Below are 25,567 nucleotides of genomic sequence, written 5' to 3' on the forward strand. Positions count from 1 at the left end.
GGAACTTATTCGTGTTAAGGTTAATCCTTTGCAAAGCAAGAATCCTTTTTTTTTTTTTTTTTTGGTCACACCCAGCACCACTCAGGGGTTACGCCTGGCTCTACGCTCAGAAGAGAATCATATGGGAAGCCGGGATTCAAACCACAGTCCTTCCGCATGCAAGGCAAACACCTTACCTCCACGCTATCTCTCCGGCCCCTAAAACAAGCATCTTACCTGCTATACTGTCTCCCTGGCCCACAAAATTTCTATAACCAAGCATTATTTGTTTGCTTCTTTGTATGTAATTATATATGATTCTCTTAGTTATCCATATCAACATTAAGCAAATGAACATTGCATCAGAAATATCAGTTGACTTCTGTCTAGTATATTTTAGATTTGATTTTAATGTTAGTTTAACAATCTGTGCCTTGGTGCAAAAGGTTGTTTGTATTAGGCAAGTCTGTAGGGTTGCAATATCATGATGTAGGACAACTACTCGCAGTTAGGCAACCATTAGCTGCAATCGATTTTAGAACATTTTCATCACCCAAAATAAACCTGACACACCATATCTTTTAACCTCATCTCATCTTTTTTTTTTTGTTTTGTTTTGTTTTTGGGCCACACCTGGCGGTGCTCAGGGGTTACTCCTGGCTGTCTGCTCAGAAATAGCTCCTGGCAGGCACAGGGGACCATATGGGACACCGGGATTCGAACCAACCACCTTTGGTCCTGGATCGGCTGCTTGCAAGGCAAACGCCACTGTGCTATTTCTCTGGGCCCCTCATCTCATCTTTTAACCTCATGCCATCCTCTTAGCCTTTGGAAATCCCAAATATAGTCAAAAAATAGAACATTGTTATTAATCAAATGACTTATGAAACCTTGGGAATTTCAATGAACTATCTGAATTATTGAGTCACAAACACTTACATTTGTTGGTAGTCTTAGCCACCGACCAACCAATAATGGGTGAAAGTTACTGTATATTAGTTCTTGATTATCTATCCATCTGTTTATCTTCTCATAAGCAGTCCAGCGTAAACCAATCCATAAAGTTGTTTTCATACCCGGAAGCAAGTGTGTAATAAAATCTTTCAGAAGAGATTTTTGAAGAACATTAGATATAATATTATATGAGACTCAGGTGTGTATCACTTAAAATTATGCAGACATTTTACATTTATTTCACCAATAATAATCTAATTCCACATCCACAATAGAATAGTCTTTGTCCCAACTTATCCACCCGCTTTTTCTCTTCCCTCTGGTAATTACTAATTGGTTTTATTGTTTAAAGGTTTATTTTTATGAAGTTCATGTATTTATTTTTTTCTGTATACTAATTAGAGTGAAAAAGAAAATGTTTTGAAAGCATTTGACCTAGTCAAACTATAGAATACTAAAATTTCGCTGAATATAACTCTTGGCTTTCTACCAAGTTTGTGTTTTATCTATCCTATAGTAATTTAATAAGATCATTATTTTTAATTAATATCTTTGCTTTAAAACCTTGATTACAAATATGATTGTAGTTGGGTTTCAGTCATGTAAAGAACACCCCTCCCTTCACCAGTGCAACATTCCCATCATCAATGTCCCAAATCTCCCTCCTCCCCACCCTACCCCTGCCTGTACTCTAGACAGGTTTTCTACTTCCCTCATTCTTCACATTGTTATGATGGTTCTCAATGTAGTTATTTCTCTAACTGCACTCATCACTCTTTGTGGTGAGCTTCATGTAAGCACCACAGTTTCTTTAGCCATTCATCTGTTGAAGAGCATCTTAGTTGTTTCCAGAGTCTGGCTATTGTAAATAGCACGGCATATATATATATATATATATATATATATATATATATATATATATTGGTTTTGGGGTCACACCTGACAGCGCTCAGAGGCTACTCCTGGTTCTACGCTCAGAAATTGCTCCTGGCAGGCTTGGGGACTATATGGGCTGCTGGGATTCGAACGACCATCCTTCTGCATGCAAGGCAAACGACCTACCTCCATGCTATCTCTCCGGCCTCAATAAAGTTATTTTTATGTTAATTTTCCACAAATGCTCCAAACTAACTTGGCTCCCAAACCAGAATAAAACATTTCCTAAAAGATTCTCCTACCTTGTTCTCTTTGGCTCAAAATTGAAGGAAGGGTACCACCATAAGAATGGCAAACTTCACTTGCTTGAGTAAATGTGAGAGACTTCGGTTTGACTTTTAGAAAACACTGCAAACAAAAAAGACATATTAAACTTAAGATTGCAAATGGAATAGCTTACAACTTTTTGGAGAGTATTAATTTTCAGTCTATGACAGGAAAATTTACACAGCAGTACCATGTGAATAAAGGCCATTACTCTCAATTTAAACAACTTCAAATTATTATTATTATTATTATTATTATTATTATTATTATTATTATTATTATTATTTTGGTTTTTGGGCCACACCCAGCGCTGGTCAGGGGTTACTCCTGGCTGTCTGCTCAGAAATAGCTCCTGGCAGGCACGGGGAACCATATGGGACACCGGGATTTGAACCAACCACCTTTGGTCCTAGATAGGCTGCTTGCAAGGCAAACGCTGCTGTGCTATCTCTCCGGGCCCAAATTATTTTTTATACTATGTACTAAATGGTTTGTCTAAAGTTAAATAACTTTACCCATATGTTAATAACCACACAATAATTGTCTTTTTTTTTTAATTTCTCACCTAGAACCTCAGACAGTATGGTGGTCAGGATCATCTTGGCACATACTTACTACATGAAGGATTAAGTTTAGGACTTTGTGTTTGCCCTGGCTACTTTCTAAGGCAATGAGTCCACTTCTGTGCCCCAGCTGTAAATTCTATTTTTTAAGGGGCAGAAAGTTACATCCATCAGTGCTCAGAATTTACTTCTAGATCTGCACTCAGTGATCACTCCAGGAAGGGCTTAGAGAACTAAACAGATTGCTGGGAATTGAACCTAAGTTGACCACACACAGGAAAGTACCATACCTGCTGTGCTATCACTCCAGCCCTTGATTTTTCTTTCCAAAATAGTGTTGATATTAGATGATTTTGATTTACATCATTAGTAACTTTACAATAAAGTTTTTTTTCTATATATTCTTTCCTTTATCTCTAGATAATATGATTACGTTAGTATAGAGAGGTGTTCCTTTAAATAATTATCAGAATGCATTATTAAGAATTCATGAAACTTGCAAAACAACTCCAGTCTATTAATCTTTAAGCTTATTTTATGTGAGAATAAATGTTTTAAAATATTATAGTCATCTATATATTTAGTCAAAACATTCTATTGACTAAGAGATAACATATTATCAAAACAGAATATGCATCTCAACAAGGCAGATAGACAACACAGCATTTCCCATATCTATTTTATCATTAACACACTTGGATAAAAGAACCATGATTAACACCTTGCTGGCGTATGTGCAGCTTCCAATAAATGATTTTGGAAATGCTGATCTAAGCATTGTATGTTATTTAGGTATTTTTCTCAAGGGAGAAAATACATTAGCCAGGAAATAAGTCATTTTCCTACATGGAACGCAGTTAATCCTTACTATTTAATGTAGTATGATTATTGATAAATTTCTAGTGGAAGTTAAGTATTAGTACCAATAGAATAAGAATGTATTAATAAAGGCAACAGAAACAACATGAGAACTGGTTTCCAGTAGGAAGATAATCATGTGGGGGGCAAAGAAGATAGGGAAGGGAACACCAAAGTGATATGCATGATAACCCTATAAGTAGCAGTACTGTAGGCAAAAGAGCCTAAAAGAAAAATGAAATGAGCATGGAGCCAGGAGTAACCCCGAGCGCTGCTGGGTGTGACCCAAAAACCAAAAATACAATACAATACAATACAATACAATACAATAAAATAAAATAAAATAAAATAAAAAGATGGGGAGAAAGGAGGGATACTGGACATTGATAGTAGGATACTGAAATTGGTAGTAGGAAGTGGGCATTACTGAAGAGATTAATGTTGGAAAATGGTATGCCTGAAACTTAATCAGGAATACCTTTGTAATTCACAGCGACTCAATAAAAATGTTTAAGGAATATATTACTTTAAAGATATGTATACATAGCTAACATGAAGTTAACTTGGTTTCTGGCAATCAGGTAAGAAACTGAAATAGGCAGAGATGACTATTGTAAAGTATCTGGTGGACTGCTGTTCTATCGCAGGTAATAAAACCATAGTGAAAGCAATCATTTGCACAACATAGCAATTCTCTTTACCTTATCCTGAAAAGGAATCCAATCATCAGAGCATTTTGTTTTAGTTGCAGGATCTGGACTGTATTTCTCCAATGAGGAAACATTATATTTTTCACAGATGAAGGGCAACTTGGTACTACAGTCTTTTGGTTTATTTAAATCTGAAAAATTAAAAGCAACATTCCTATGATGACATTTTTCAACTTTACACATTCTGAAAACAATCTAGTAGTAAAGAAATCTACTTCAAATCAATTTTCCCCAAATGGTTCAAATTCATTCCCTTTATCTTAGTCACTTTTGTCTTCTATTATCATTCACATTAGCAGGCTGATAGCACACCAATATTATCCTTAAAAATGTGCACATTTGGTCTAATGACCAGTAATCTCAGTTCCTGATGGCAGGAAATGGAAAGAGAGCTGAGGGAGAAAACTAATAAGGAGGAAAGGCAGCTAAATTACATTTTGAATTGCTACCTATTTCTTTGTAAATGTGCCTCTATGCTTATAAATTAGAAAATGGTAAATTTATTTTTAAGTAACCACTTTAAAATAAAGGAAGTAAAAATATTCCCAATGAAATATTCCCATTCAAGCACCTTTATTTGCATTTTGGAATTTGAGTGACATTAGCAGTAAAAGCAGAGAAAAATGAAGCTACCAAACATAGAAAAACAAGATTAAGCTAGTAATTGACTCTGAAACTCACTATTACATAATCAACATTACAGGATTTGGAGTTAAGTTTACCATTAAGCCAGAACTTGGCAGATATGGACAAGCACTCTTCTCCAAACATTCCATGAAAGTGACGCCATGACCAGGGATGTCGTGGACTGAAAGAAAGTGAGAAATTTGACACCACATAAGGTAGTTACATGTTCCATTTTGCTTTTTACTGTAATTTTAACTCTAAACTTAATACTAGGTTATTATTTATACCATTTTTAATGCTAACATGCAAAGGAATTTGGTTTCTGAAGTTTATGCAGTTCATGAATTAATGCTCAAAATTCATTACAAGCTATAATCTATTTGCTGAGGGAATTTAAACTGTTGCTTTCATGTTAACTTTGCAAAGGTAGAATCCATGATGTCACCTACTTTAGGTAATGATGATCCATTGAGTGTTCATTAGTTCTCAACCACCAATTCTGTTCATCACCAGATATCTAAAGAACAAACCAAACACTGATTCTTACATATGCTGAATATTCTGAGAGTTTTAATTTAAATATCTCACACTAAAATCTCTAAAATTTCCTAACATTCACTAGTGAGGCCTCCAAATTATGCAAATCAGATAATTTCACTGAAAGTTTAGATTGCATATTGAAGTCCCACTTTGCATACAGAAAATATAGTTGCTGTAATTATGGGTACACATACATTTTACATAGTGTCTTACTGAAATTAGTTATAAATTAAAAAATTTTCTCCAAAGTTACTTTGCAGTTAGTTATTAATAGAAATACTTCGTCAACTTGAAATTTAGATTTAATAAAATGTGACAAAAAGTTAGAATGTATCCCTTAAAATGCATATCTATGGCAATAGACTACATTATTTATGACAACTTGAAAAACTGACCTGTATATTTTGTCTTAAATGTTTTAAAATATTAAGTAATTATATTTAACTTTCCTAATATTTTTATACATCAGGTTTTAGCGAGGCAAATTTTACTTTAGTAAAACACATACTTCTACAGATTTTAGCAAGATATTTGAAACATTTTTATGGAATACATATAAAAATGAGAAAAGTATTTAAAATTGTTTTCTTAAATTACATTTGCTATTTTGTTTTTGATGGCCCTTAATCCTGTAAAAGTTGTTAAAGTAGCCAGAGAGCTGTGATTGCTAGCACAATACAGGATAGCTTCTTCAAAGTTTAAATGGGGCTCAGCAACAAACCAATATTCACTCCCTTCTATTATAACTGGAGGTCCGTGAATTCCAGCACGCTCTAAAGAAAAGAAGAGTATTAGAATTACAACTCTGTAACCCACGTTACACTTAATCCATTAATGCCTGGATTAATGTTTCAAACTATTTATAAATAATAATCCATTTAGATGACTGATTTCTCTGGCAAGGTAGGATTGCCTGGAAGGAACCAAGGATTCCTGAGTCATATTATGATACACAAAGACAATCTGGCCTCATAGCTTCATCCCAAACAAACCAATCACTCTGTCTGAAGGGATTTCATCTCAGTGAAGATGAGACAGAGAAGCTGGCACTTAATTACAATAATTAACTAAATACATTGTTAAAAGGCAAAAGTAGCTATGACTAAATATTAATGTTCTTGACTCACCTGGATTGTACCATTCTGGTGTTTTAGGAGTCTGACCTATAATAAAGAAGAAAACAAGTGGCTTAAGTGGTATACTCTAAGTAGAGCTTTAATGCAACTCAAAAGGACTTAAGTATTGCGGAGGCTGATGTATATCTGGTCAAGCTATTTCTTTCCCTATTATGATTACTTCACTTTGAATTTTGTGAAGTATGCACTAAATTTGTCTCAGTGGCAATCTAAAAAGAAATAAGTTAAACATTAAACAAAAAAAGCAACCAGAAACATTAATAAAATAAAATATTACTAATATTTCTCTACCTCATAGCATAGAAGTCTTCAGTAGTGATATTGTAAACATTATATAAAAATACTGAAAAACATGTACCAATGTAAATATCTTTTTAGGATGAATTTATTCAGCAAAAATTCAACATATAAGGGCCAGAGAGATAGCACAGTGGCAGGGCATTTGTCTTGCCATTTGCCTTTAGCCAACCTGGGAGAGACCCAGTTTGATTTCCAGCATCCCATATGATCCTGCAGCCTGCCAGGGGCAATTTCTGAGTGTAGAGCTGGGAGTAAACCCTGGGCACCACAGGAGTGGCCCAAAAACCAATCAATCAATCAATAAAGTTAAAAAAATCAACATAAAACCAATCTATCAATAAAGTTTTTTTTTAAAAATTAACATATAATGGAATTCTTAAATAATTGTTCTATAAACCTGTATGGATAGAGTTTATTGAATCTCCTGCACTCCCTGCTTGCCACTTTGACAACAATGCGTAATGATCCAGGAAGCCCTAGCAATAAGATGTGCCCCTCCAAAAAAAAAAAAAGTAGATGGGCCAGAGAGATAGCACAGAGTAGGGCATTTGCCTTGTACGAGGCTGACCCAGGATAGATCTGGGTTTGATTCCTGGCATCGCTTAAGGTCCCCTGAGCCTGCCAGGAGTGATTTCTGAGCACAGAGCCAGGAGTAATCCCAGAGCACCACCGGATGTGGCCCCCAAACAAAAACAACTACTAAGTAGAATCTTGTTAAATACTGTTTTTCAAATATTGGAAACTATACTCAGATCTCCTTCCCTAACTTTCTTTTTCCCCTTCCTTTGCTGCTTTCTTGCTTGGTTCCCTTCTTTCTTAATGAACCAAGGGCTTTTGGGTCACAGTGGTGGCAATTAGTGCTACTCTGGTTCTGAGTTCAGCGATCACTTCTGGTAGGCTCAGGGGACCATATGGAGTGCCAGGATCAAACCTGTTATCAAACATGTACATGGCAAACACCCAGCCTGCTCTACTATCTCTCCAGCCATATACCCTCTGAATTTCTTTAAACTAGTGAAAAAGAACAGAATTCAAGATTTTGGGGGGAGGGGCTAAACCTGGCAATACTCCTAGAAGTGCTCAGGGGACAATATAAGAAGCTGGGGATTGAACCTGAGTCAATCCCATGTAAAGCAATGAATGACCCTACCTGCTGTGCTATCATTCTGACCCATGTTATTCTTTTAACACATGATTACAAATATACCGTATGTGGGGCCAGAGAGATAGCATGGAGGTAAGGCGTTTGCCTTTCATGCAGGAGGTCATCGGTTCAAATCCTGGCATCCCATATGGTCCCCCGTACCTGCCAGGAGCAATTTCTGAGCTTGGAGCCAGGAATAACCCCTGAGCACTGCCGGGTGTGACCCAAAAACCACAAAAAACAAAACAAAACAAATATACCATGTGTACAGGTAGCAGCATTATTATAAGTAATAAGCCTAAATACATGTTTTATATGGAGTTGGGAATGTGTCTTAGGGTATAAAGCTATTTCCTTGCATGTGGGCTTGATCACTAGACCACAAAACACAAAATTAACAAAATATTATTTCCATGAATCTTATTCTTGACACTGTTTCTTTAATTAAAAGCATTTTAAAGTATATATATTTATTGTAATGTTGTAAAGGGGGTATCCAAATAGTCCTTATAGAGCCTAGGGTGGAGAAGGGCAGAGAAGAAAATAAATCAAGGTGGGAAGAAAGAAGACGAGAAAGGGGAATCATGGGGAATGGGGGTTGGGGCTTTGGTTATATTGATGATGTGGGAGAGGGGTATAGCTATCCAACCAAAGCACAGAATCAACAACACTAAAAACATGAAATCTAAGCTACAACCACAGAACTTGGTAATGTGCTTGCCAAGGTGGCAGGCAGGGAATTGGGGAAAGATGTGGGGAGTGAGGGAGCACTGGTTATAGGAGTTGACACTAATGATGAGATTGATGAGCTAATCAATAACTTTGTGACCAGGGTTCTTTAGTTAAATAAAATTATTTTTAAAGCATATATATATTTCTAACAGCTAGGGTTACTTAAAATGTTTAGGGCTGTCAAATACCCCTTTAAATAATAAAGTGATAATTACTGTCAGCTGACTCAATTATTTTGATCATCATAAATATTTTGAAATAATTGCCTTTCTTTGCATAAAAGGCAATTTTATGAGACAAGATATGATCTAGCTTATTAAAGATGAGCACTTCTTAAAAAGCAAAATAAAACAGATTAATACAGAACACTACAGTAGACTTTGGCTGTTTAATAATCAGAAAATACCCAACTAGCTGAATGTGTCACTTTGTAACTTGGAGACTATCAATGGCTGTTAACAAAGTATTTGAACCTTAGGTCAGGAAACAGTGGATTGCTTCAGATAATTAATTGCAAGTAGGCTGAATTGGTAAATTCCTTAGCTTCTAATTCTGTATTTTCATGGGCAGAATAAGAGTGCAATTATTTAGAATATTTATTTATTTGGTTAACTACTTTTATAAGTTGATAATTCTCTTCTTTTTTGTTTAAAATAAAAAAAATGAATGACCTGTGTATAATTTCTGACCACACACACACACACACACACACACACACACACACACACACACACACACACACACACACACACACACGAGAAAAGAAACCAGAAAACTGCATGATCTTTGTAATACTTCCTTTGGGTTTACTGGATTGCCCTCTCAGAGGTTGCCCTAATGTAAACTATTACATGTGGGTGGATCCACCCACCACTCAAACAGGAGATAAGTGGCAACTACCAGTGATATAAACTTTGAAGAGAGCAATGACACTATTACATACTAGTAAATGCTGAGAATGAGAGCACTACCTGTTTCTAATAAGAGAACATTTCTAGTGTTCACTGTTCACTGGAAGTACAAGTTTTATAGTAATGGCCAAATTGTAATTTCTTTTTTTTCCATAGATGTCACAGCTTTAAAGAATATCCTATGCCTCACAACTATATTTCTTCTCGGCTAGAAGATAGTACAATGGGGAAAGCACTTGCCTTGCTTGTGACTGACCCATTTTTGATCCATAGCACCTTATATGGTCACCTAAACACCACCATTAAGGATTCCTGTGCACAGAGCCAGAAATAAGTTTTGAGTACAGCCAGATGTGACCCCAAAACAAAAATTAAAAACAAAACAGAACAAAACAAAATGTATTTATTCTAATTTCTTACTTGCCTTTCCTCGGCTCTTGTCTTTTTTTTTTTTTTTTTTTTTTTTTTTATCTTTATTTAAACACCGTGATTACAAACATGATTATAGTTGTATGATTACAGTCATGTAAAGAGCACCCCCCCTTCACCGGTGTAACATTCCCACCACCAATTTCCCAGATCTCCCTCCTCCCCACCCCCCTACACCTGTACTCGAGACAGGCTTTCTACTTCCCTCATTCATTCACATTTTATGATAGTTTTCAGTGTAGTCATCTCTGCAACTGCACTCATCACTCTATGTGATGAGCTGCATGTCCTGAGCTGCACCTACCAGCCCTCATCTCTCTTGTCTCTGAGATATTGTTAAAAATGTCCTTCATTTTTCTTAAAGCCCATAGATGAGTGAAACCATTCTGCGTCTTTCTCTCTCCCTCTGACTTACTTCACTCAGCATAATAGATTCCATGTACATCCATGTATTGGAAAATTTCATGACTTCATCTCTCCTGATGGCTGCATAGTATTCCATTGTGTATATGTACCACAGTTTCTTCAGCCACTCATCTGTTGAAGGGCATCTTGGTTGTTTCCAGAGTCTGGCTATTGTAAATAGCGCTGCAATGAATATAGGAGTAAGGAAGGGTTTTTTGTATTGTATTTTTGTGTTTCTTGGGTATATTCCTAGGAGTGGTATAGCTGGATCGTATGGAAGCTCAATTTCCAGTTTGTGAAGGAATCTCCATATCGCTTTCCATAAAGGTTGTACTAGACGGCATTCCCACCAGCAGTGAAAAAGAGTTCCTTTCTCTCCACATCCCCGCCAGCACTGCTTGTTTTCCTTTCTTGTGATGTGTGCCAATCTCAGTGGCGTGAGGTGGTACCTCATAGTAGTTTTGATTTGCATCTCCCTGACGATTAGTGATGTTGAACATCTTTTCATGTGCCTTTTGGCCATTTGCCTTTCTTCTTTTTCAAAGTGTCTGTTCATTTCTTCTCCCCATTTTTTGATGGGGTTAGTTGTTTTTTTCTTGTATAGTTCTGTCAGTACCTTGTAAATTTTGGATATTAGCCCTTTATCTGATGTGTATTGGGTGAATAATTTCTCCCACTCAGTGGGTGGCCTTTGTATTCTGGGCGCTATTTCCTTTGAGATGCAGAAGCTTTTCAGCTTAATATAGTCCCATCTGTTTATCTCTGCTTCCACTTGCTTGGAAAGTGCTGTCTCCTCCTTAAAGATGCCTTTAGTCTCAATGTCCTGGAGTGTTTCACCTACATGTTGTTCTATATACCTTATAGTTTCAGTTCTGATATCAAGGTCTTTAATCCATTTGGATTTTACCTTTGTATATGGTGTTAGCTGGGGGTCTGAGTTCGCTTTTTTGCAAGTGGTTAACCAGTTGTGCCAACACCACTTGTTGAATAGGCTTTCCCTGCTCCATTTAGGATTTTTTGCTCCTTTATCAAAAACAAGGTGGTTATATGTCTGAGGAACCTTCTCTGAGTACTCAAGCCTATTCCACTGATCTGAGGGTCTGTTTTTATTCCAATACCATGCTGTTTTTATAACTGTTGCTTTGTAATACAACTTAAAATTGGGGAAAGTAATGCCTCCCATATTCCTTTTCCCAAGGAGTGCTTTAGCTATTCGAGGTTGTTTGTTGTTCCAGATGAATTTCAGAAGTATTTGATCCACTTCTTTGAAAAATGTCATGGGTATCTTTAGAGGAATCGCGTTAAATCTGTACAATGCTTTTGGAAGTATTGCCATTTTAATGATGTTGATCCTGCCAATCCATGAGCATGGTATGTGTTTCCATTTCCGCGTGTCCTCTCTTATTTCTTGGAGCAGTGTTTTGTAGTTTTCTTTGTATAGATCCTTCACATCTTTAGTCAGGTTGACTCCAAGATATTTGAGTTTGTGTGGAACTAATGTGAATGGGATTGTTCTCTTAATGTCCATTTCTTCCCTATCATTATTCGTGTATAAAAAGGCCATTGATTTTTGTGTGTTAATTTTGTATCCTGCCACTTTGCTATACAAATCTATTATTTCTAGAAGCTTTTTGGTAGAGTCTTTAGGGTTTTCTAAGTAGAGTATCATGTCATCTGCAAACAGTGAGAGCTTGACTTCTTCCTTTCCTATCTGAATTCCCTTGATATCTTTTTCTTGCCTAATCGCTATAGCAAGTACTTCCAGTGCTATGTTGAATAGGAGTGGTGAGAGAGGACAGCCTTGTCTTGTACCAGAATTTAGAGGAAAGGATTTTAGTTTTTCTCCATTGAGGATAATATTTGCCACTGGCTTCTGGTAGATGGCTTTGACTATATTGAGAAAGGTTCCTTTTATTCCTATCTTGCTGAGAGTTTTAATCAAGAATGGGTGTTGAACCTTATCAAATGCTTTTTCTGCATCTATTGATATGACCATGTGATTTTTATTTTTGTTGTTGTTTATGTTGTGTATTATATTAATAGATTTACGGATGTTAAACCATCCTTGCATTCCTGGGATGAAACCTACTTGATCAAAGTGAATGATCTTCTTGATGAGGCACTGGATCCTGTTCGCCAGGATTTTGTTGAGGATCTTTGCATCTGTGTTCATCAGGGATATTGGTCTGTAATTTTCTTTTTTGGCAGCATCTCTATCAGGTTTTGGTATTAAGGTGATGTTGGCTTCATAAAAGCTATTTGGAAGTATTCCTGTTTTTTCGATTTCATAAAAGAGCCTGGCCAGAATTGGTAGTAGTTCCTCTTGAAAGGTTTGAAAGAATTCATTCGTGAATCCATCAGGGCCTGGGCTTTTGTTTTTGGGTAAATTTTTGATTACAGTTTTAATTTCCTCAATAGTGATGGGGGTGTTTAGATATGCTACCTCTTCTTTATTCAACCGTGGAAGGTTATATGAGTTCAGAAATTTATCCATTTCTTCCAGGTTCTCATATTTAGTGGCATAGAGTTTCTCAAAGTATTCTCTGAATACCCTTTGAATCTCTGCAGTATCTGTAGTGATCTCCCCCTTCTCATTTCTAATACGCGTTATCAAGTTTCTCTCTTTCTTTTGCTTTGTGAGTTTTGCCAATGGTCTATCAATCTTGTTTATTTTTTCAAAGAACCAACTTCTGCTTTCGTTGATCTTTCGGATTGTTTTTTGGGTTTCCACTTCGTTGATTTCTGCTCTCAGCTTTGTTATTTCCTTCTGTCTCCCTATTTTTGGGTCCTTTTGTTGAGCACTTTCTAGTTCTATTAGCTGTGTCATTAAGCTACTCAGGTAAGCTCCTTCTTCCTTCCTGATGTGTGCTTGCAAAGCTATAAATTTTCCTCTCAGTACTGCTTTTGCTGTGTCCCATAAGTTCTGATAGTTTGTGTCTTTATTGTCATTTGTTTCCAGGAACCTTTTGATTTCCTCCTTGATTTCATCTCGGACCCACTGGTTATTGAGTATGAGGCTGTTTAACTTCCAGGTGTTAAATTTTTTCTTCTGTGTCCCTTTGCAGTTCACATCTAACTTCAGAGCCTTGTGGTCAGCAAAGGCAGCCTGCAAAATGTCTATCTTTTTTATTTTATGGAGGTATGTTTTATGTGCCAGCACATGATCTATCCTGGAGAATGATCCATGTACATTGGAAAAGAATGTGTATCCAGGTTTCTGAGGATAGAGTGCCCTATATATATCTACTAGGCCTCTTTCATCCATTTCTTTTTGCAGGTCTAGTATATTTTTGTTGGGTTTCCATTTGGTTGACCTATCAAGTGTTGACAAGCCTGTGTTGAGGTCTCCCACAATTATTGTGTTATTATTGATATCCTTCTTCAGATTTGTCAACAATTGTATTAAATACTTTGCTGGACCCTCATTCGGTGCGTATATGTTTAGGAGAGTGATTTCTTCTTGCTGTACAAATCCCTTGATTAGTACATAATATCCATCTTTGTCCCTTACAATTTTTCTGAGTATAAAGTTTGTGTCATCTGATATTAGTATGGCCACCCCCGCTTTTTTAAGGGTGTTGTTTGCTTGAATGATTTTCCTCCAGCCTTTGATTTTGAGTCTATGTTTATTCTGACTATTCAGGTGTGTTTCTTGTAGACAGCAGAAGGTTGGCTTCAGTTTTTTGATCCATTTCGCCACTCTGTGCCTCTTAACTGGTGCATTTAGTCCATTGACATTGAGAGAAATAATTGTCATGGGATTTATTGCCATCTTTGTGTAGAAGTTTGGTGTGTTTTTTGTTCTGTCTTGTTTTTAGAGTAGATCTTTCAGTTTTTCTTTTAAGGCTGGTTTTGAGTCTGCAAAGATTTTGAGCTGTTGTTTATCTGTGAAGCCGTGTATACATCCGTCAAACCTGAAACTTAGTTTTGCTGGGTGCAATATTCTTGGCGAAGCATTTATTTCATTGAGTTTTGCCACTACGTCCCACCACTGCCTTCTGGCCTTGAGTGTTTCTGGTGACAGGTCTGCTGTAAATTTCAAGGATGCTCCGTGGAATGTAATTTCCCTTTTCGATCTTGCTGCTTGCAGTATTCTATCTCTATCGGTGGGTTTCATCATGGTGACTAGGATGTGTCTTGGGGTGTTTCTACTGGGGTCTTTTTTAGCTGGTACTCTTCGGGCATGCAGGATTTGGTCACATGTTTTCTTTAGCTCTGGTAGTTTCTCTGTGATGATGTTCTTAACCATTGATTCTTCCTGAAGATTTTCTTCTTGGGTCTCTGGAACTCCAATGATTCTGAAGTTGTTTCTGTTGAGCTTATCAAAGACTTCTATTTTCATCTTCTCATATTCTTTGAGTAAATTTTCCATTGTCTGATCATTTGATTTGAGGTTTTTTTCTAATCTCTTCTGCTGTGTAAAGTTGTTATGCATCTCATCTTCTAAAGCACTAATTCTATCCTCAGCTGCTGTTAACCTGTTGGAAAACTCATCCATTATGTTCTTCAATTCGTCTATTGAGTTTTTCAGACCTGTTATCTGATCTGATATTTCAGTTTGGAGTTTTCTGATTTCTGTCTTCATATTCTCTTGATTTTTATTAGTGCTCTGATTTATACTTTCTTTGATATCTGATAGCAACCTCCATATTTCGTCTCTAAACTCCATTTCTGAAAGACTGCTTAGGTAGTTGGTCGTTGTTGGGTCATCAGAGTTTCCATCTTCATTCTCTATGGTTGAAGTTGGTCTGCGTAGTCTCCCCATTGTCTCGCTTACGCTGTGGGTTTTTCTACATGTTGTGGTGGTACTCATTGGCGAGGTGGAGTGCGCGGCCGCGAAGCGCAGCGGAGCGGCCGCGCTCCGGCCCCCAAACACTCACCTCAGCCGAGGCAAGCCGTCAGGGGATGCCTGGGGAGGCCCCCAAGTGTCTGCCAAGCAAAGAAACCAGCACAATCCACAACTCCAACAGAAAACTCACAGCCCCAGCGAGACACGCCTTGAAGAGATTAATGCTGAATCAGGTCAAAGTTCCCAGGTTGATGCAGGCTGGGGGAGGTCCCAAAATGTCTGCCGGGCCTAGGGGTCCAGCAGTCAGCCTGATCTGCAACTCCGGCCCCCAAACACTCACCTCAGCCGAGGCAAGCCGTCAGGGGATGCCTGGGGAGGCCCCCAAGTGTCTGCCAAGCAAAGAAACCAGCACAATCCACAACTCCAACAGAAAACTCACAGCCCCAGCGAGACACGCCTCAGCCGAGGCAAGCCGTCAGGGGATGCCTGGGGAGGCCCCCAAGTGTCTGCCAAGCAAAGAAACCAGCACAATCCACAACTCCAACAGAAAACTCACAGCCCCAGCGAGACACGCCTCAGCCGAGGCAAGCCGTCAGGGGATGCCTGGGGAGGCCCCCAAGTCTCGGCTCTTGTCTTATCTCCCAATACTGAGAGATGTACTTGAGCATTGTGTGTTTGAAGTTGAACCAAACCCAGTTATGAATGCAAGAGAGGAATAGCAGAGGAAGAGCAAACAAAGATTCTCTGAGAACCCTCCTGAAACTTATCATATCAAGGCCCTCCTTTCATCCTTGGGAAATAGACAATACTTGGTCCTTTGTAAAGATTCCTGATGTCTTCCTCTCAGTGACCCACTTTTCATAGTTTTCTGCTAACATACTTTCCCAAAAAGTTATATATAAACCAGACTGAGTACAAGATGACCTTTTGGTATAAGCCCACCAGTATCTAGCATTGCTAGCACTAGAATAAACCTTTTTTTAACATAATTTTTATTTTAATTGTAGTGGCTTACATATCGTTCACAGTAATATTCCAGGTACATATTTACATTGAATCAGGGGAATTCCCACCATCGAATTGTCCTCCCACAACCGCTCCCATCCTGACTCCCATATCCTCCACTCTTCCCCCCAGGGGCTGCTAAAATGCGTGGTCCCCTCTGTGTCTAGTTAATTACTTAGTGGGCTTATAACTGTTTGGTCTTGGTGCCTCCATTATTGCCCCCTCTAGTTGGGAGGCGGGACTAGAAAGATCAAGTTATGTGGATTTGTTTGAGGAAGAGAAAGGAAATATAATAGGGTAAAAATCGACTACGCCGACTATGAGCAGTCTTTCTAGAGGCTCTTATCCTTGGTTTGAGGGACGATGGGGAAAAGAAGAAGGTGAGGGGCCGGGCGGTGGCGCTAAAGGTAAGGTGCCTGCCTTGCCTGCGCTAGCCTTGGACAGACCGCAGTTTGATCCCCCGGTGTCCCATATGGTCCCCCAAGCCAGGAGCAACTTCTGAGCGCATAGCCAAGAGTAACCCCTGAGCATTACCGGGTGTGGCCCAAAAACCAAAAAAAAAAAAAAAAAAAAAAAAAAAAAGAAGGTGAAACACCACAGTAGTTCAAAAAGAGGAATTAAATAAGATATTCAGCAACCTTTTTTTTTTTAACACTAACTCATATTTCTTGAAATTGACCTTTCAAGTGACAAGATTCCAGACAGTTGACACTGTTGTGTGTAGCATCCGTAACAAAGACTCCATGGTGGCCACACACTCCAGAACTTAGGATGGGGGACATACACATGCTCGGTCACTTGAACCATATCCCAGCCACCAATTTGATTATGTGACTATTCTATCATATAACAAAACTTATATTTATTTCTCTTCATTTGCCATTCACTTGAAATATTTTTTCTGTTACACCACTCTTCTTTTTTAAAGAATCTTTTATTTCTAGATCAAATCTTCCCAAATTATATGTTTATCTTCCATAACATAACTTCCAAGGTAGAAGAGGAAGGTACCAATGTCAAAAAACTATTCTTCGTACTTACCTCAAACCTTACTGAACCTGAAGATTTCTGGGTTGACACTACTCCTGGTAATAGTGGAGTAGACATTTCTTAAAAACTCTCTGAAACTTCTTGGGTATGTCACTGGCTAGAGTTCTAACTGAGGTTATTCTTATAGCCAGTTTCCATGAACCCATAAAACACCAGCCTCTCTTGTGTTTGGACTTGACAGGCTGGTACTAAGAATGAAACCAACCAAAAATATTGTCTTTGGACTCAGTTCATAGCAACCTTGTCTCACTGAGCCTGATTGAACCTGCTGAGATGAAGCCCAGGCTGTAACAAAATCTTTGAGCAAACCCAGTCATTATTAGCCATTTTTGGCAGACAGTAATAACCATTCTTCTTTCCAACCACTTGCAACACTCAGGGAGGCTACTGTCATTGGTTCTCTATTACCCAGCTTCTAAAATTAATGGACCCTAGAAAGGTCCATACATTTTAATGCAAAAATTCTGGCAAAGGGAATGGTTTTTAAACATGCAATGACTCAAAGTTAATACAAAATCAACTGCTAATGATTTATAGGTGTTTCTGACAGTACTTACCTGTTTAGAATTTATTTTTTTTTGAGGGATTGAAAAGAGACCACAAGTAGAAATAGTTTAAGAAGCCCTGCTGTATGATATAAAAATTCTTGTTTCTTGCCTCTCCTGGTTCCATCTTGCAGGCTGAGTTCTTGGATCCCACTCAGTAGTAGTTTTTGGGATCCAAACATTCTGTGTGGTAATGAGACTTCAACCCTTCATAGGACAACTCAAAATCCAACATCAAAGAACAACACCCTAAGCCAGTACATGACAATCTTCTACTTTAACCTAAGACTATTACATCAAAAGGCAGGAAACATGTTCAACCTAATCAATATATATTACTATAGAGCATCAAAACCAAGGAAAAAACCAGAATTTGTTCAATTATTGATCAAGAAAAGATCCTGGGGATAAATATGTAATATAATATAATTAAGTAAACTATCTAAGAATACCTCATAGCACCAAGAACAATCAGTGCTGGTGGGGATGTAGAGATAAAGGAACTCTCATTCATTGCTGGTGGGAATGCTGTTTAGTCCAGCCTTTATGGAAAATAATATGGAGATTCCTCAAAAAACTAGAAATTGAGCTTCTATATGATTCAGCTAAATACAAATAAAAAATGCCTTCCTCAAACCTATATTCATTGCGGCACTATTTACAATAGCCAGACTCTGGAAATGACCAAGATGCCCTTCAACAGATGAATGGCTAAAGAAACTGTGATACATATACATGATGGAATATTATGCAGCTATCAGGAGAGATGAAGTCATGAAATTTTCCTATACATGGATGTACGTGGGATCTATTATGCTGAGTGAAAAAAAGTCAGATGGAGAAAGGTAGACACAGAATAATCTCACTCATCTATGGGTTTTAAGAAAAATTAAGAACATTATTGTAATAATCCCCAGAGACAATAGAGCTGAGGGCCGAAGGACTGACTTACAATATAAAGCTCAACACAAAGAGTAGTGGTGCAATTAGGGAAATAACTACACTAACAACTATCATGACAATCTTAAAGAGTAAGAGAAATAAAATGCCTGTCTCAAATACAGGCAAGGGTTGGGAAGGAGGGAGGGGGATCATTGGTGGTGGGAATGTTGCAGTGGTGAAGGGCAGTGTTCTATTTATGACTAAAACCCAACTACAATCATGCATATAATCATGGTGCTTAAATAAAAATTTTATATATATTAAAAAAAGAATTCCTCATAGCACTAGTTTGAATAATTTATAATCAGAAGTAACTGTTGGGTTAGAGAATACAACAGAAGTGCTCAATAGTAGACTTGAAGCTGAGGACTGAATCTGCAACTTAGAGATAAAAGTTGTAGAAATCATACAAAATGACCAATAACAACCAAAAAAGATATCTTCTAAAAATGAAGAGAGGTAAAAGATTTATGGGAGGGACAATATCTAGAGAAATGACATGATATTAATTCTAAAGAGGGAAAGGGACAGGAATCTTATTTGATTAATAACAGAAAATTCTCCAATTTGGAGGAATGAAACAAATTTCCAAAGTCAGTAAGATTGAGAATTCCAAAAAATATAAGGTCAATTGAAGAAAGTCAAGACAATTATAATTAACAAAAATGGAAACTAAAAGAAAAGTTAAAACTATAAGCAGCAAGTGATAAGCAAAGAGTTACTTATAAGCAGAGCTTGATAATACTTTTGGCACATTTCTCAGGAGAAATCCTACAAGTCAAAGGGTAGAGCAACCTGTTCCATTCTGGACACTAGACAATACCCTTAGCATGCTTGGAGTCACTCCTAACCACCAAGTTTGGAATAGCTTCTGAGTATCAGTAGGTGAGGCTCCCAAACCAAACTAAGACAAAACAATTAAGTGACAAACAAAAGACACAAGAGACAAAAGCAAAGACACAAGGAAATCAGAAAATATGAGAAAGAGCAAAAGCAGCACTACTAAGAAAATTAAAAAACCTTTAAAGAAGAATTCTCTGTCCAGTTACTTTCACTCAGATCTTAAGAAACAATAAAAAAGCTTTATGCAAACAACAGTTAAAGAAATTCATTTCTATTAGATCAGCCTTATAAGAAGGAAGGTAACAATGAGGGTTTATGAGCTTGAAATTAACTTCTTTCAACTTAAAATACATATATAATTTAGAAACTAGTAAGTAAGCTACAGGGCAACCACAAAACAAAATTACCTAGAGCAAATAAAACAGAAGAGAAAATGAAACATAAACCTTTCCAATATAAGTAGATATCAAAATAAGAGAAGAGAATATGAAAACATAAGAACAGAGACAAAATTAAAAGACACCTAGAAAACACTTAGAAAAATGTCAATAAATCAGTTTTCTATTGTTAAATGATCACACTTCATGGTGTCCAGGAGATAACACATATAATAAATATTACAAATATTATATATATTATATTTTATTTATTATTCATGTATTTATAATAATAAATGCTATTTATTTATTATTTACTTTATATATTTTATATTATAAATATATATAATATAAATATAAGGGGGAGAATCTGGGTGTAGTGAAACAAAGGTCTAAATTGTGTGACATATACTCTACCACTTGAATCATATTCCTGACCCAACAAATAATTTTATACCAACAATTTCCTGAAACATGAATGGTCAGAAGTTATGAAAAAACAAAAAGCTAATTGGATAGATTAGAAAATATATCTGTCCTAGCAAGTGATGCAAAAATAAAACAAAATAAATGGGACTACATTAAACTGAGAAGGAAAGAGTGACTAGGATATAAAGGCTACCGCAGAATGGGAAAAACTATTCACCTAATACCAATCAGATAAGGGGTGTATATATATATGTATACATATATACATACATACAAATATAAGATATACAAAGCACTGATAGAACTGATAGCAAGAAGAGGTAAGGTGTCAGCCTTGCAAGCGCTAGCCAAGGAAGCCAGGGGCAATTTCTGAGCGCTTAGCAGGAGTAATCCCTGAGCATCAAATGGGTGTGGCCCTAAAAACCAAAAAAGGAAAAAAAAAAAAGAAAAGAATCTAACTCCATTAAAAATTGGCATAAAAAATTGAGATAAGTAATGAACAGTCATTTCCTCCAAGAAGAAATACAGATGGTGAAAAGACACATGAAAAATGCTCCACATCACTACCTATCAGTTCAAATAAAAACAACAATGAGACATAATCTCATACCACAGAGACTGGCCCACATCACAAAGAACAAGAACAAACAGAAAGGGCACAGATGCAGGGAGAAAGGGACTCTTATTCACTGCTGGTGGGAATGGCGACTAGACCAGCCTTTTTGGAAAACAATGTGGATATTCTTCAAAAACTAGAAATTGAGCTTCTATATGAACCAGCAATACCAGTCCTAGGAATATACCCTAAGACCACAAAAACACAATACAAAAAATTCCTCTGCATTCCTATGTTCATAGCAGCACTATTTACAATAGCCAAAATCTGGAAATATGCCACCTGGCAATGAATGAGTGGTTAAAGAAAGAGTAGTACATTTACACAATGGAATGCTATGTAGCCAGCAGGAAAAATTAAGTCATGAAATATGCTTATCATGGAGGGATAAAATGAGTGAGAGGGATAGCAATAGATATAGAATAATCTCACTCCTTTGTGGGTTATAAGAAAAAATGATAGTATGGTTTCGCCTGGTGGTATAGTTTGTACTAAATGTTCTTGGAGGGGCCTGGCCCGAGGCTACCATTCCCCCAACTCTGGTCTCTCTGCTCCTACACTCACTGCAACCTTTCTTATTCTTGTGGATCCTCCTTTGATTTAAGTTTTTCCTTGCCCTTTTGGAATAGCAAAAAAAAAAAAAAAAAGCTGAAATGCAAACTGATCAGGTCTTTGTCAAAAACAGTATGACAAGGCCAAAAACCATACATCACCTCCCCAAACACTCAATATGTTGAGCACTCAAAATATTAAAATTTTATAAGATTTAGTGATTTCATTTCTATGTCTATCAGAAGATTATAAATCAATAATTTTAAAATATATATAAATGCCTTTATTCACTGATCTATTTACAATAACCCAAGAGTCCAAAGGAGATGAGTTGGTCAAGAAGATATGGTATAGATACACAATGGATAAGTAATCAGTTATAAGAAAAGATAAAGCCTTGGTATTTATAACAAAATATATGAAACTGGAAGGGTGATAATTGAGTAACGTAATTTAGAAATAGAAAAATCATCAAATGATTTCACTAATATGTGAAATATTAGGGAAAAAGGAAAGAAAATAGATAAAAATCATAAAAATCATAGCCAAATCCTTGGATTCTGACTGCAGCACTGAGGTTAACAAAGGAAGAGGAATATAGGAGCAAAATGGACTTAGGTGAAAGAATATTGCTACTTCAAGGGTGACTATACTGTGTAGCAACCAACGTTAGGAGCAGTGTGAACCTATAGACCTAAAACATACAATAAAGCACTACCTCAGGGGCCGGAGAGATAGCATGGAGGTAAAGCGTTTGCCTTTCATGCAGGAGGTCATCGGTTCGAATCCCGGCGTCCCATATGGTCCCCCGTGCCTGCCAGGAGCAATTTCTGAGCCTGGAGCCAGGAATAACCCCTGAGCACTGCCTGGTGTGACCCAAAAACAAAAAAAACAAACAAAAAAAAAAAAACAAAAAAAAAAGCACTACCTCAATTAAAAAATAAAGCAAATTTTAATCAGGAATTATTCCTGGAAGTATTCAGGGGACCATATGAAATGCAGAGGATCGAACCTGGGTTGGCCATGTAAAAGGCACTATACTATTGCTCCAGAACCGAAAGCATATAACCTTTATGTGGCCAGTGCCCAGTTTATTCCTGGCATCACATTGTCACCTGAACATCATTGGATGCAGTGCTGTAGAAGTGGCCTGGATATTTTGCAGCATTGTAGGGTTCTCACAGCACTGCACCTTTAGACCTTTTGCATTTAACTATCAGGTCCCAAGAATTAACTGACGGGCCCCTCAAAATTTGGGGGATAAACTCTGATGGTATTTTGGGGATCAAAAAGTGCCCAGAGGTTAAACCCAGACTCCCACATGCAAAACATACACCACTGCCCTTTGGATCATCCTCCTAGTACCTATTTTTCTCTCTGATAGTATCTTTGTTGTTCAAGATTTATAATTTCTTTTTCTTTCTCAATAAAATTGTTCATCTTATTCAAAACAAATTGAGGGGGGAAAGGATGATACCAGGACCAGTCATATGAACATGTAGTGTAAATAAAGAATGACCAGACTGGAACACCAAACAGAATAGATGCCCAACCTACAACAAGCTGTAAAGTGGAGACCAGTTACACTAGTATTTTTGGGGTGGGGTAAAGGAGGGAGATATGGGAGATGTGCTGGGAACAGGAGTGGAGGGAGGACAACATTGGTGGTGGGAATGTCCTTCATTCATTGTCACTATGTACTGTAAATAATTTTGTGTAATGAACCTCAGTCACAATAAAAAATATTAAAAAATTATTAAATAATTATTAAAAAATCTAATCTACTAGGGTTAGGAGCTGAGCAGAATGGCACTTTAGTATAGTTACTGCATTTTCATGATTTAAAAATTATACTTATAATTAGAAAATTATTTTAGGTATTCTTAGATCAATATTCACAATGTTCACATGAGAGGATTGTAAGAAAAATGTAATTAACACTTACCTTTTGGGATCTGGCACACCCATTCAAGTTTTGTGTCACAAACAAAAGGCCTTAAATAAGTAAATTCTCTGTCATAAAAATACCAGCTTCTTCTCCATGGCCTATGAACAGCCTAGAGAAGGAAGATTACAGAATATTTTGCAGTTGATAAAACACTCTTGTGAAATATTAAAAAAACAAGCCCTATGGCATTTATCTCTATTTAGCTCTAACATATATAGCACTTAATGAATAAATAGTTTTTAAGCAGTACACATATTCAAAGGAACTGGTAGTGGAAATATAAAGCTATGTTTATGTTAAAAATGCAAGTTATTGAGTTTTAACCACTTTTGTTGCTACAAAATTGTAGGATCTAAGTTACATTTAAATATGGGATACAATAAGAGCATTCAAAAATATTGGGATACAAAAGAGCATATTATATAGTTCAGAGGTTCCGAACATCAGTGTACAATTAAAGTTGATCTGTAAAAAAAGTGACATAAAAGTTTAGAACTATGGGCCAGGAACCTTCTCTGGTGTTGCTCTTCTTCCTTGTGTGTTGTTTAACATGGCTCACTACAAATTCTAGCCTCAATAAGCAAAGAAGATCTAAAAAGGAGATCACTACATGGAAGGATTACTGAGAAGCATCTTCTATTGCAGAATTCACTCATTTATTCTCAAATCAATGTGTTTAAGCAGTCTGTGATGTTCTGATAAAGTCAGGAACAAGAAAAATCAGGGTAGCATTTTCCAAGGGAAGTTCCACGTTACTTTTCATGGTACCTACCAGAAGCTTGACCTTAAGAGTAAAAAACATTCCAATAAAGAGATGGTTATTCCCCACAGAATAACCTCAAATGGCTTAAACACATTGCTTATGGAATGAATAATTATGTAAATAAATTCTAAGAAAAAAGGATTCTAGTCTTCTGGTCCTATCTGTTGCGTTTTGTTTTCTTTTTCAGGTGTTGATGACTGAACCCAGGCCTCAGAGAGTGAGGAATATGCTCTACCTGAATTCTATTTATTGAATTTTGCAATCTGCCCTCAAGATGATTCTTCTTCAAACCTAACTTGGTTTATGTAAAGCCCCCTTGATTATGTGCTATTGCCTATAAAAAGTATACAGACTTCTTAACCTGGCATCAATCCAATTTTTTGTTTGTCTGTTGTTTTTGGACTACACCCAGTGGTGCTCAAAGGTTACTTCTGGCTCTGTACTCCTGGAAGGTTTAGGGCAGAGGTGGCGAACATGTGGCTCTCAAGCCACATGCAGCTCCTGACCAAAATGAATGTGGCTCTTTGCCTCTTATCATTATTTTGTATACTGTGGTTCTTTGCCAAGTTTGGATTTTGTTCTGCTGCTTCTGAGGAGGGACCTTTGAGGAGAGATCTCCCAGAGCGTAGTCCTGTCTTCCATCCTTTGGAAACAATGCACGGGCCAGCGAGGGGGGGACCCGTGTGTCACATGTTGGGTCACATCTGGCCATTAGTTCTTAGTGTGGAGGACGCAGCACACACTCACCATCACTGCAGGATTTTGACCCTCACTCAGAATGGAAAAATGCAATATGTGTTTAATATATTATTATTAAAATTAGATGCTTTTGTGAGAGTTTTTTTTTTTCTGTTTTGGAAGGTCACTGTGTGGTATGGCTATCTGACTCTCACAGTTTAAAATTTTGGCTTTGTGCTGAACTTATTCGCCACCCCTAGTTTAGGGGAACCATATGGGATGCTAGGGATTGAACCCAGCTTGCTACATGCAAGACACACACCCTACCCACCGTGCTATTGATCTGGCCCCTTTAATCAATTAATTTCTTAATTCTGTTTTCAGACATAGCACAAATTAAAACTGCATGATCTATTGTTTGTTTGCCTAACTGCTTTGCCCCTTCCCCTCTACACCTACTTTCTGCACTATTCTCATATCATCTCAAGTTAGAAAGCCACAGTTCACAATCAAAGGTGAATTTGCTTTCCCATGCCTAT

The 25,567-nt window shown here is 37.2% G+C and overlaps 1 protein-coding gene across 1 annotated transcript in view; it reads right to left on the bottom strand.

The window, feature by feature from the left end:
• Positions 1-25,567, bottom strand: part of LY75 (lymphocyte antigen 75) — a 124,329-nt gene that overhangs the window by 43,903 nt on the left and 54,859 nt on the right. The window contains exons 15-22 of the mRNA XM_049772864.1: positions 23,585-23,696; positions 6,562-6,597; positions 6,032-6,207; positions 5,344-5,411; positions 4,990-5,075; positions 4,259-4,398; positions 2,112-2,217; positions 919-1,079 (exon numbers count right to left, since the gene is read on the bottom strand). Of these exons, the coding sequence (XP_049628821.1) occupies positions 919-1,079; positions 2,112-2,217; positions 4,259-4,398; positions 4,990-5,075; positions 5,344-5,411; positions 6,032-6,207; positions 6,562-6,597; positions 23,585-23,696 (885 nt within the window). The remainder of the gene's footprint in view (positions 1-918; positions 1,080-2,111; positions 2,218-4,258; positions 4,399-4,989; positions 5,076-5,343; positions 5,412-6,031; positions 6,208-6,561; positions 6,598-23,584; positions 23,697-25,567) is intronic.

Source organism: Suncus etruscus, chromosome 5 (genome assembly GCF_024139225.1).
Source record: "Suncus etruscus isolate mSunEtr1 chromosome 5, mSunEtr1.pri.cur, whole genome shotgun sequence".
Taxonomy (NCBI): Eukaryota; Metazoa; Chordata; class Mammalia; order Eulipotyphla; family Soricidae; genus Suncus; species Suncus etruscus.